The 12180-nt window shown below is 52.5% G+C and overlaps 1 protein-coding gene and 1 non-coding gene across 2 annotated transcripts in view; both read right to left on the bottom strand.

Annotated features, from left to right (window-relative positions):
* LOC119974806 (putative ubiquitin carboxyl-terminal hydrolase 50) overlaps positions 1-1347 on the bottom strand; it is a 62757-nt gene extending 61410 nt beyond the window's left edge. The window contains exon 1 of the mRNA XM_038814073.1: positions 1258-1347. Within this exon, the coding sequence (XP_038670001.1) occupies positions 1258-1277 (20 nt within the window). The 5' untranslated portion in view covers positions 1278-1347. The remainder of the gene's footprint in view (positions 1-1257) is intronic.
* Positions 1348-11012: 9665 nt separating this feature from the next.
* Positions 11013-11074, bottom strand: LOC119975295. The gene has a single exon (XR_005462713.1). It is a non-coding gene; the product is annotated as a U7 small nuclear RNA (small nuclear RNA).
* Between the last annotated feature and the right edge of the window lie 1106 nt (positions 11075-12180).

Genomic DNA, 12180 nt, shown 5'->3' with positions numbered 1-12180 from the left:
TTTTTTACACAAAGAGTGGTGAGGCCGTGGAATGCCCTGCCTGCAACAGTAGTGAACTCGCCAACATTGAGGGCATTTAAAAGTTTATTGGATAAGCATATGGATGATAAGGGCATAGTGTAGGTTAGATGGCCTTTAGTTTTTTCCATGTCGGTGCAACATCGAGGGCCGAAGGGCCTGTACTGCGCTGTATCGTTCTATGTTCTCTGTTCTAAGTTGGAGGAGAGAGGTGATGGTCTCAAGTTGTTGATAGTCAGCCCAGGAGGTTGTAAAGTGTTGACACACGAGACCTTCTTTCAGCATTAATAACCCAGTTACATCACAGCCAACAACAATGAGAACTCTGTTACCTCACACACTCACATTTTCCACCAACAAGAACAGTCAAAGTGAACCCCAATCAATGGAGTGACAGCATCTCCCGCCCCATTTTGGACCCCACCTCAAATACCGAGTGCAGAGCATTACTTTCACCAGACCCCAACCCTGTCCCCAATCAGAGACGCTGGACACCACAACCTGTAACACAACTCCATCCCTTAGCCTCGGACCATCCAGAACATCCTCCAATCCAGAAACCCCCCCACCTTGGCCTGGGAATGAACCTCCCCAACTCCCATCCCACCTCCCCAACTCCCATCCCACCTCCCCAAAACCTAACCAACCCCTGATCCCATCCCATCCCATCCCATCCCAATCCCAATCCATCCCATTCCCACAATCCCTATCTTCCCGCACCCAACCTTATCACAGCTCCTGAACTCCATCCTACCAGCAACCACCTGCTCCCGTCTCCCAAACCAGCCCAATCCTGCCCCCCTACTTTTGCATTCCCCAACACTCATTTCTCCCCCCTTACTCTCAGCTCCACCCTCCCGACTCCCATTTCCCCTGACCCAATTACTCCTGACCCACTTCCCTCCCCCCGGAACTCCCAAATCCCCAGTTCCAGTGAGGTGTTCCCCCAATAGTTTGACATGTGCTCGATACATTTTGTTTAAATCCTCAACGTTTTTTTAAAATCACAATTCTAAACATTGAACTTGATTTTTAAAAAGTGTAAGATTATTAGTTTGTAAAAGGAGGCCATTCAGCCCTTTGAGTCTATGCTAGCTCTCTGTGGAGTAACCCCCCTCCCCCATTCTTCTCAGGTGCAATCTATAAATGGCCATTCCCATTCTTACTATGAATCAGGTTTAACAGGTCAGGAATCTGGCCATGATAGTACCGGGGAGGGAAGGTACAAAGCCATCCTACCTGCTGTTGTTATCCTCCATAGAGCTCGGTCATCATTACAAAGCTAAAATTGTAAGAACTCTGTCACCTGATCCTTTCCCATTAATCTTCAATGACCACTAGCTGCCATGATATCATTATATGAAATGACATCACAAAGTAGCAACAACAGAGGGTGCAATCAAAGTAAAGGATTTGTGTTGCCCCCAGTCCCCATGGGTGCAAATTCACTCTGCAAAATGTTTCAAACCAGGGCCAATTGACAAGATGAACAAGCTGATGGGAAGTTGAAGTGGGTGTGTTAATGAGGTCTCTATTCAAGCTGCTTTGCCCCATTAGAGTGTGAAACGAGATTAATCAGCAATCGGTAGATGCTACTCACTGATCTCAACTTTCTGATTGGCTGCGCAATTTGTGAGCACAGGCATTATCACAATCTAGTCAACCAATCAGAAATAATAGGTGAGGTAATTGCAACACATTGATTGATGCTGAAAACTGAGGTGTGCCCTGATGCGCCATCAATTGTACGCGAGACGAGTGCTTTACAAAAGTCAGGCTTTAATAGACTAGAACACAGCTCTGCGATCGTCTACAATGGAATGAACGATCGCCGGGCGTTTGTCCATTAATACCTCGTTAATGGAGGCGTGGTTAACTCAGCCTCTCGGCCAATCGGTCGAGAGGCACATGACCGACCAGGGCCAATGGTAAGCCGGTGTTCTGCCCCAATGGCAGGCAGGTATGCAGATCATATCACCACATGCCCTTTAACCTCTGAGGCCTGACGTTCATGATCTCGCAGCCTGACCATCCATCCTATCCACCTGTTAGTACAATGATTATTTGGACTTGGGAAGTTTCAACTTGGCCCCTCCTCATATCTAAGATGAAATTAGCAGATGAGATCCTAAAACAAGGAAAATTACTGAAAAGTTGGGGGAAATAGCTGTAATTGCACCCACTCTAAGTCCGAGTGGCACAAAGGAAGATGGTTGTGGTGGTTGAAGGTCAATCATCTCAGCTCCAGGACATCACAGCAGGAGTCCCTCAGGGTAGTGTCCCCGGCCCAGCCATCTTCAGCTGCTTCATCACCTCCCTTCCAGCGTAATAGCAGAAGTGGGGTCACTGATGATTGCACAATGTTCAGCGCTATTATTGACTCAGATACTGAAGCAGTTTGTGTCCAATGCAGCAAGATCTGGAAGTGGTAACTGACTGAGAATCTAACCATCTCCCCTTAACATTCAATGGCATTACCATCACTGAATCTCCGCTTTCAACATTGCCATTGACAAGAAACTGAACTAGACTAACTATATGAAGCAAGTCAGGAGTGTGATGGAATACTCCCCACTTGCCTGGACACACCTCAACCATCTAACACCTATCCGCAATCCCCCCCCCCCCCCCCCCCCCCCCCCCCCCGGATTGCTGCTGCTGACATTTCTATTTTCTCCGAGAAAGTCAACGAACGGCTGCCCCCTCGGAGAGAATCCCACCTGGACCCTCTCAAGGCAAACTTTATTCTCTCGAGGCTGAGGAACCCAGCCATGTCACTAACCCAGGTCTCTACACTCGGGGGCTTCCAGTCCGTCCACATTAAAAGGATCTGTCTCCGGGCTACCAGGGAGGCAAAGGCCAGAACGTTGGCCTCTTTCACCCCCTGAACTCCCGGATTGTCTGACACACCAAAGATCGCCACCTCCGACTCGGCACCACCCGAGTTCCTAGCACCGTGAACATTGCCTTTGCAAACCCCTGCCAGAACCCCCTGAGCTTCGGACTGCCCATAACATGTGCATATGGTTTGCTGGGCTTCCCGCGCACCTGACACATCTGTCTTCTACCCCGAAAACCTTGCTCATCCTCACCGCCATCATGTGTGCCCAGTGGGCCACCTTAAATTGTATCAGGCTTAGCCTGGCACACGAAGAGGAGGAATTGACCCTGCTTAGGGCGGCCGCCCATAGACCCGCCTCTATCCTCCTAGCTCGTCCTCCAACTTGCCCTTCAGCTCCTCCACCGGGTTTCCTTCACCTCCAACAGCTCCTGGTAAATATCCGACACCTTCCCCTCCCCCATCCCAGGTCCTGGAAACTCCATCCTGTATTCCCCGTGGCAGCAGCAGCGGAAAGGCCGGCACCTGTTTTCTTAGGAAGTCGCGCACCTGTAAATACCCAAAATCATTCCCTGCTGGCAATTTTAATTTATCCTCCAGCGTCTTCAAGCTGGGAAAGCTCCCGTCTATAAACAGATCCCCCATCCTTCTAATTCCTGCCCTTTGCCATCTCCGGAACCCGCCATCCAGCCTACACGGTACAAACCTGTGGTTGTTACAAATTGGGGTCCAGACCGACGCGCCCTCCACTCTCTTATATCTCCTCCACTGCCCCCAGGTCCTCAGAGACGCCACTACCACCGGACCTGTGGAGTATCGGGCCGGCGAGAATGGCAGAGGTACCGTTACCAATGCCACCAGACTGGTGCCTTTACATGACGCCGCCTCCATCCGCTCCCATGCCGACCCCTCCCCCATTACCCACTGCCTAATCATTGCTATGTTAACCGCCCAGTAGTAATTGCAGAAGTTCAGCAGCACCAACCCACCCTCCCCCCCGACTGCGCTCCAACCACATTCTCTTCCCCCCGCGGGGTTTTACCCGCCCACACAAATCCCAAAATAACCTTGTTCACCTGCTTGAAAAAGGCCTTAGGGATAAAGATGGGGAGGCACTGAAAGACAAACAGAAATCTGGGGAGGACTGTCATTTTCACGGTCTGTACCCTCTCTGCCAGTGATAGCGGGAGCTTGTCCCATCTCTTAAAGTCCCCTTCCATTTGTTCTACCAGCCGGGAAAGGTTTAACTTGTGCAGTACCTCCCATTCCCGGGCCACCTGGATTCCCAGATTCCGAAAGCTCTTTCCTACCATTCCAAGCGGCCGCTCTCCCAGTCTCTTCTCCTGTCCTCTTGCCTGGATCGCAAACATCTCGCTTTTCCCCCATGCTCAATTTATACCCTGAAAAACTGCTAAATTCCACCAAGATCTGCATCACCTCCCCCATCCCCTCCAATGGGTCTGAAATGTACAAAAACAAATCATCCGCGTAGAGCGAGACTCAGTGCTCCACCCCCCCCCCCCCCCTCGAACCAGACTCTGCCAGCTCCTCAAGGCTCTTAACGCCATAGCCAGTGGTTCTATAGCCGAGCAAACAGTAACGGGGAGAGGGGGCACCCTTGCCTCGTCCCCCGCTGACCTCAGCCGGTTTGTCCACACGCTCGTTACAGGCACCTGGTAGAGCAACCGCACCCAGCCAATAACCCAAATCTTCCCAGCGCCTCCCACAGGTACTCCCACCCCACCTGATCAAAAGCCTTCTCCGCCTCTCCTCTCTTTCTGAGGGCATCATAATAACATTTGAAAGCCCCCGAACATTGGCCTTGAGTTGCCTGCCCTTAACAAATCCCGTCTGATCTTCCCCTATCACCCCCGGGACACAGTCTTGTATCCTTGTGGGCAATATCTAAGCCAACAACTTGGCATCCACATTCAAAAGCGAGATCAGCCTGTATGACCCACAGCACTCAGGGTCCTTCTCCCGTTTAAGAATAAGTGAAATCAAGGCCAGCGACATCGTTGGGGGGGGGGTGGAATTCCCCGCTCTCCAGCCTCGTTAAACGTCCTCACCAGCAGTGGGCTCCATATCCCTGAGAACTTCTTTAAAAATTCCACCGGGTAGCCATCCGGCCCCGGAACTTTGCCCGACTACATGCCCCCCAGCCCCTTGATAACTTCCTCAATTTCAATTGGGGCTCCCAGCCCCTCCACCAGGTCCTCCTCCTCCAGTTGAAACCTCAACTGTTCTAAGAATTACCTCATCTCTTCTGCTCCAGCCGGGGGTTCCGACTCATATAATTTACTGTAAAATTCTTTAAAGACTTTGTTCACCCCCCTGGGTCCAAGACCAGGTTACCCTCCCTATTCTTCACTCTACCAATCTCCCTGGCCGCCTCTCTCTCTTCCTAAGCTATTGCGCCAACATCCTACTCACCTTTTCCCCATATTCATAAACTGCCTCCTTTACCTTCCTCAACTGTTCCACTGCTTTCCCTGTGGTCAACAACTCAAACTCCGCTTGCAACTTCCGCCGCTCCGTCAGGACCCCCGCATCTGGGCCCTCCGCATATCTCCTGTCCACCCAGAGTATCTCCTCCACTAATCTCTCCCTCTCTGCCCGTTCCCCCTTTTCCCTGTGGAACTGAATCAAAATTAGTTCCCCTCTAACAACTGCCTTCAGAGCCTCCCAAACCACGGCTGCAGATACCGCTCCCGTGTCATTTGTTTCCAGGTAGTTCTGGATGGACTTATTCACCGCCCACAGACCACCTCATCCGCTAGCAACCCCACATCCAGTCTCCATAACGGACATTGCCCTCTCTCCTCACTAATCCGCAAATCCACCCAATGCGGGGTATGATCCGAGACTACAATCGGCGAGTATTCCATCCCCACCACCCTCGGGATTAACACCCTGCTCAGAACAAAAAAGTCAATACGAGAGTATACCTTATGAACGTGGGAAAAAAATGAAAACTCCTTTGCCCTTGGCCGTATAAACCTCCATGGGTCTATACTCCCCATCTGTACCATAAAACCCTCCAATTCCTTTGTCGCAACCGGCCTCCTCTCTGACCTGGAAACTGACCAGTCCAATTCCGGATCAATGACTGTGTTAAAGTCCCCCGCCCCCCATGATCAGGTTGTGACTCTAAGTCCGGGATCTTACCAAGCACACACCTCATAAATTCCACGGTCCCAGTTTGGAGTATATATGTTCACGAGCACCACTCGTACACCCTCCAACCTTCCGCTCACCATTATGTACCTACCCCCCTTTATCTGACACGATTCTCCCAGCCTCAAACGCCACTCGCTTACTAATCAAAATTGCTACCCCCCCCACCCCGGTCTTTGAGTCCAGACCTGAGTAGAACACCTGGCTAACTACCCGGAGACGTGCTACGGCTCTTCGGGGGGGTTTAAACTAATTTGTCAGGGGGCTGGGAAAACGAGCTGTAGCCCAGAAGCCAGTGTTGAGAGTAGTGAGGTACTGAGGAGGGTATCAAGGTCGCAGGAGTGTACCGGCAGACAGAAAGGTGGGTTGAAGTGTGTCTACTTCAATGCAAGGAGCATCCGGAATAAGGTAGGTGAACTTGGAGCGTGGTTTGGTACTTGGGACTACGTTGTTGTGGCCATTACAGAGACATGGTTAGAACAGGGACAGGAATGGTTGTTGGAAGTTCCGGGGTATAGATGTTTCAGTAAGAGTAGGGAAGGTGGTAAAAGAGGTGGAGGAGTAGCATTGTTAATCAAGGATAGTTTAACGGCTGCAGATAGGCAGTTCGAAGGGGATCTGCCTACTGAGGTAATATGGGCCAAAGTTAGAAATAGGAAAGGAGCGGTCACGTTGTTAGGAATTTTCGATAGGCCCCCAAATAGTAATAGAGATGTGGAGGAAGAAATTGCAAAACAGATTATGGATAGGTGTGGAGGTCTCAGGGTAGTTGTCATGGGTGACTTTAACTTTCCAAATATTGATTGGTACCTCTATAGGTCGAACAGTTCGGATGGGGCAGTTTTTGTACAGTGTGTGCAGGAGGGTTTCCTGACACAATATGTGGATAGGCCGACAAGAGGGGGGCCACATTGGATTTGGTTCTGGGTAATGAACCGGGCCAAGTGTTAGATTTGTTTGTGGGAGAGCACTTTGGAGATAGTGACCACAATTCGGTGTCTTTCACTATTGCAATGGAGAGGGATAGGGCCATACGGCAGGGCAAGGTTTATAATTGGGGGAGGGGTAATTATGACGCAATTAGGCAAGAATTAGGGAGCATAAGATGGGAACAGAAACTGTCAGGGAAAGGCACAAATGACAAGTGGAGCTTGTTCTTGATAGGTATGTCCCTGTCAGGCAGGGAGGAAATGGCCATGTGAGGGAACCATGGTTCACAAAAGAGGTTGAATGTCTTGTCAAGAGGAAAAAGGAAGGGGCTGTTGGGGGAACGGCGCAGTTTGCAGGCTAAGTTCGACCTGTTGACTACCAGAAAGGCAGAGACACAATGGAGAAGGGCGCAGGGCGCGATTTATGAGTATGGGGAGAAGGCGAGTAGGATGTTGGCGCATCAGCTCCGCAAGCGGGATGCGGCTAGAGAAATTGGGGGAGTGAGGGAGAGGGGTGGGAACGTAGTGCAGAAGGGGCCAGAAGTAAATGGGGTCTTCAGAGACTTCTATAAGGAGCTGTATCGGTCAGAGCCGCCGACGAGGGGAGGGGGGATGGAGGGCTTCTTGAACAAATTGAGGTTCCCCAAGGTCCAAGAGGAGATGGTAGAGGGGCTGGGGGCGCCGATAGGGTTAGAGGAGCTAGTCAAGGGGATTGGGCATATGCAGTCGGGGAAGGCGCCGGGGCCAGACGGGTTCCCGGTGGAATCTTACAAAAAATATGCGGATTTGGTGGGCCCTGTGCTGGTACGAGCCTTCAACGAGGCATGGGAGGGGGGGGCTCTGCCCCCGACAATGTCGCAGGCACTGATCTCTCTGATCTTGAAGCGGGACAAGGACCCCGTGCAGTGTGGGTCATATAGGCCTATCTCGCTCCTGAATGTGGACGCCAAGTTGCTGGCAAAGATCCTGGCTACCAGGATAGAGGATTGTGTGCCAGGGGTGATACACGAGGACCAGACGGGTTTTGTGAAAGGGCGGCAGCTTAATACGAACGTGCGGAGACTGCTAAACGTCATCATGATGCCGGCAGTGGAGGGTGAGGCGGAGATAGTGGTGGCATTGGACGCGGAGAAAGCATTTAATAGGGTGGAGTGGAAGTACCTGTGGGAGACGCTGGAACGGTTTGGATTTGGGGAGGGATTTATTAAATGGGTGAAGCTGCTCTATTCGGCCCCGACGGCAAGTGTAGTGACGAATGGTAGGAGATCGGAGTATTTTGGGCTCCACCGGGGGACCAGACAGGGGTGCCCCTTGTCCCCCCTGCTCTTCGCACTGGCAATTGAACCGTTGGCGATGGCACTGAGGGGCTCAGGGGGGTGGAGAGGGCTGACAAGGGGCGGGGAGGAGCACCGGGTATCGCTATACGCGGACGACCTGCTGCTATACGTGGCAGACCCAGAAGGGGGAATGCCGGAGGTGATGGAACTGCTAGCAGAATTTGGGGACTTTTCGGGGTACAAGCTAAACTTGGGCAAGAGTGAGGTATTTGTGATACACCCAGGGGACCAGGAAGAGGGAATCGGGAGACTCCCGTTTAAGAGAGCAGGAAAGAGTTTTAGATATTTAGGGGTGCAGGTGGCAAGGAACTGGGGGACTCTCCACAAGCTGAACTTCTCCAGGCTGGTGGAACAGATGGAGGAGGAATTTAAAAGGTGGGACATGGTGCCGCTGTCGCTGGCGGGCAGAGTGCAGTCCGTTAAAATGACGGTCCTCCCGAGGTTTTTGTTTTTATTTCAGTGCTTGCCCATCTTCCTCCCTAGGGCCTTCTTCAAAAAGGTGACGAGTAGCATCATGAGCTACGTGTGGGCGCATGGCACCCCAAGGGTGAGGAGGGTCTTCTTGGAGCGGAGTAGGGATAGTGGAGGGCTGGCATTACCCAATCTTTCGGGGTATTACTGGGCGGCAAATGTATCGATGGTGCGCAAGTGGATGATGGAAGGGGAGGGGGCAGCTTGGAAACGAATGGAGAGGGCGTCCTGTGGCAACATAAGCCTGGGGGCCCTAGTAACGGCGCCATGGCCGCTCCCACCCACGAGGTACACCACGAGCCCGGTGGTGGCGGCCACCCTCAAGATCTGGGGGCAGTGGAGGCGACACAGGGGGGAAGTGGGAGGTCTGATGGAGGCACCGTTAAGAGGGAACCATAGATTCATCCCGGGGAACATGGACGGGGGATTTCAGAGCTGGCACAGGGTGGGCATCAGGCAGCTGAAGGATCTGTTTGTAGAGGGGAGGTTTGCGAGCCTGAGAGAGCTGGAGGAGAAATTCGGGCTCCCCCCGGGAAACATGTTTAGACATTTGCAGGTGAAGACATTTGCTAGACGCCAGGTGGAAGGGTTTCCCTTGCTCCCCAGTAGGGGGGCGAGTGATAGGGTGCTCTCGGGGGTCTGGGTCGGAGGGGGGAGGATATCGGACATATACAAAGTAATGCAGGAGGCGGAGGAGGCATCAGTAGAGGAGCTGAAAGCCAAGTGGGAGGGGGAGCTTGGAGAACAGATAGAGGATGGGACATGGGCTGATGCCCTGGAGAGGGTTAATTCTTCCTCCTCGTGTGCGAGGCTTAGCCTCATTCAATTTAAGGTGCTACATAGAGCCCATATGACGGGGACAAGGATGAGTCGGTTCTTTGGGGGTGAGGACAGATGTGTCAGGTGTTCGGGAAGTCCAGCGAACCATGTCCATATGTTTTGGGCATGTCCGGCACTGGAGGAGTTCTGGAAGGGGGTGGCAAGGACGGTGTCGAGGGTGGTGGGATCCAGGGTCAAACCAGGATGGGGGCTTGCGATCTTTGGGGTTGGGGTGGAGCCGGGGGTACAGGAGGCGAGAGAGGCCGGAGTACTGGCCTTTGCGTCCCTAGTTGCTCGAAGAAGGATACTGATACAGTGGAAGGACGCGAGGCCTCCAAGCGTGGAAACTTGGATTAATGACATGGCAAGCTTTATTCAGTTGGAAAGGGTCAAATTCGCCCTGAGAGGGTCGGTACAAGGGTTCTTCAGGCGGTGGCAGCCGTTCCTCGACTTTTTGGCTCAGAGATAGGGTACAGAGGTCGTAGCAGCAGCAACCCGGGGGTAAGGGGAGGGGGGGGGGAGGGGGGGGGGGTGGCAACAACGGTTGTGGTGGGTTATTTACGGTTGAAACGCGGGCAAATTTGCTCGCTGTTCATGTTTGATGTTGATTGTTGCTTTGTTTGTTTTTGGGGGAGGGGGGAGAGGGGAGGGACAACGCGCGCGCGAGTTCGGGCGGGGGGGGATATTTGTTAAGAGGGAATATTTTGTAATATTTTATAGTTAGTTGGGGTAAATATCTTCATGTAAAAAATTCTTTCAATAAAAATTATTTAAAAAAAAAAAAGAGGCAAAAGGAAGAGTATGTAAGGATGAGAAAACAAGGTTCAGTTGGGGCGCTTGAGGGTTACAAGGTAGCAAGGAATGAGCTAAATAAAAGGGTTTAGGCGAGCTCGGAGGGGGCATGAGAGGTCCTTGGTGGGTCGGATCAAGGAAAACCCCAAGGCTTTTTACTCTTATGTGAGAAATAAAAGAATGACCAGGGTGAGGTTAGGGCCGGTCAAGGACAGTAGTGGGAACTTGTGCATGGAGTCAGAAGGAATAGGAGAGGCGTTGAATGAATACTTTTCTTCAGTGTTCACCAAGGAGAGGGGCCATGTTTGAGGATGAGAGTGTGATACAGGCGGGTCGGCTGGAGGAGGTAGATGTTCTGAGGAAGGATGTATTAGCAATTTTGAAAAACCTGAGGGTCGACAAGTCCTCTGGGCCAGATGGGATATATACAAGGATTCTTTGGAAATGAAAATGAAATGAAAATCGCTTATTGTCACGAGTAGGCTTCAATGAAGTTACTGTGAAAAGCCCCTAGTCGCCACATTCCGGCGCCTGTTCGGGGAGGCTGTTACAGGAATCGAACCGTGCTGCTGGCCTGCTTGGTCTGCTTTCAATGCCAGCGATTTAGCCCTGTGCTAAACAGCCCCAGAGAGCGGTTCCAGCTTCAGGAAGCCGGAACCTTCTGGACAAGTAACAAAAGAGCTATAACCCCCCCCCCCCCATGCCTTCCTGTGCCAGTGAGTTTGCTCCAGTGGGTTGGAGAGGGGGATGGGGCACCGGGGAGTGGGGAGGAGGACGGGGAAACAATGGGAATGAGGCAAGAAGGCGCCGGAGTGTTGAGTCACCGGGCTAGCAGATTGGCTAGTCAAGGGAGTCAGGTGGGGGGGGAGATCACAGCCAGTGGATGGCAGGGGTGGGGGTATCGAGGGATGTTGTTGGGGGGGGGGGGGGTGTTCTGCTGACGTGGGAGGGACTTGAAATAGGCACTGGAAAGGAGGTCGAGGGTGGAGGCAGCTATAGGGCGGGCCAGGGATGGCGCGATGCACGGGCCGGGGGCCGGCCCGAGAAAGGCTATGGCTGACCGGCGGGGTGGGGGGGTGGGGGGGGGGGGTGGGATGTGCCCCCCGACCAGGCTGATCACCTGGAACATCAAGGGACTGAATGGTCCGGTTAAGAGGGCGCGGGTGTTCGCGCACTTGCGAGCCCTGAGGGCGGACGTAATTATGTTGCAGGAGACACATCTGAAAGTGTCAGACCAGACCAGGCTAAGGAAGGGCTGGATTAGCCAGGTCTTCCACTCGGACTTGGACTCGAAGTCCAGAGGGGTGGCAATCATGATCAACAAGCGCGTGCAATTTGAGGCAGAGGGCAAATCCGCAGACAGGGGGGGCAGATACCTGATGGTACGGGGCAGGCTGGAGGGGAGAAGAGTGGTGCTGGTGAATATATATGCCCCGAACTGGGATGACGTGGACTTCATTAAAAGAGTGCTGGGGAAGATCCCGGACTTGGATTCTCGCAGGCTAATAATGGGAGGGGACTTTAACATGGTCCTTGACCCGACTTTGGATCGGTCATGTCCCAGAACGGGTAGACTCTCAGCAATGGCAAGGGAGCTGAAAGGGTTTATGGAGCAAATGGGGGCAGTGGACCCCTGGAGAGAGGGACAGCCGACAGGAAGGGGCTACTCGTTTTACTCGCACGTCCACAAAGTATATTCTAGGATAGATTTCTTCGTACTAAGCAGGGATTGTATAGGGGAAGTAAAGAACACGGAATATTTGGCAATTACTATCTCAGACCATGCCCCGCACTGGGT

Source organism: Scyliorhinus canicula, chromosome 12 (genome assembly GCF_902713615.1).
Source record: "Scyliorhinus canicula chromosome 12, sScyCan1.1, whole genome shotgun sequence".
Taxonomy (NCBI): domain Eukaryota; kingdom Metazoa; phylum Chordata; class Chondrichthyes; order Carcharhiniformes; family Scyliorhinidae; genus Scyliorhinus; species Scyliorhinus canicula.
This window is presented reverse-complemented; position numbering and strand designations above follow the sequence as displayed.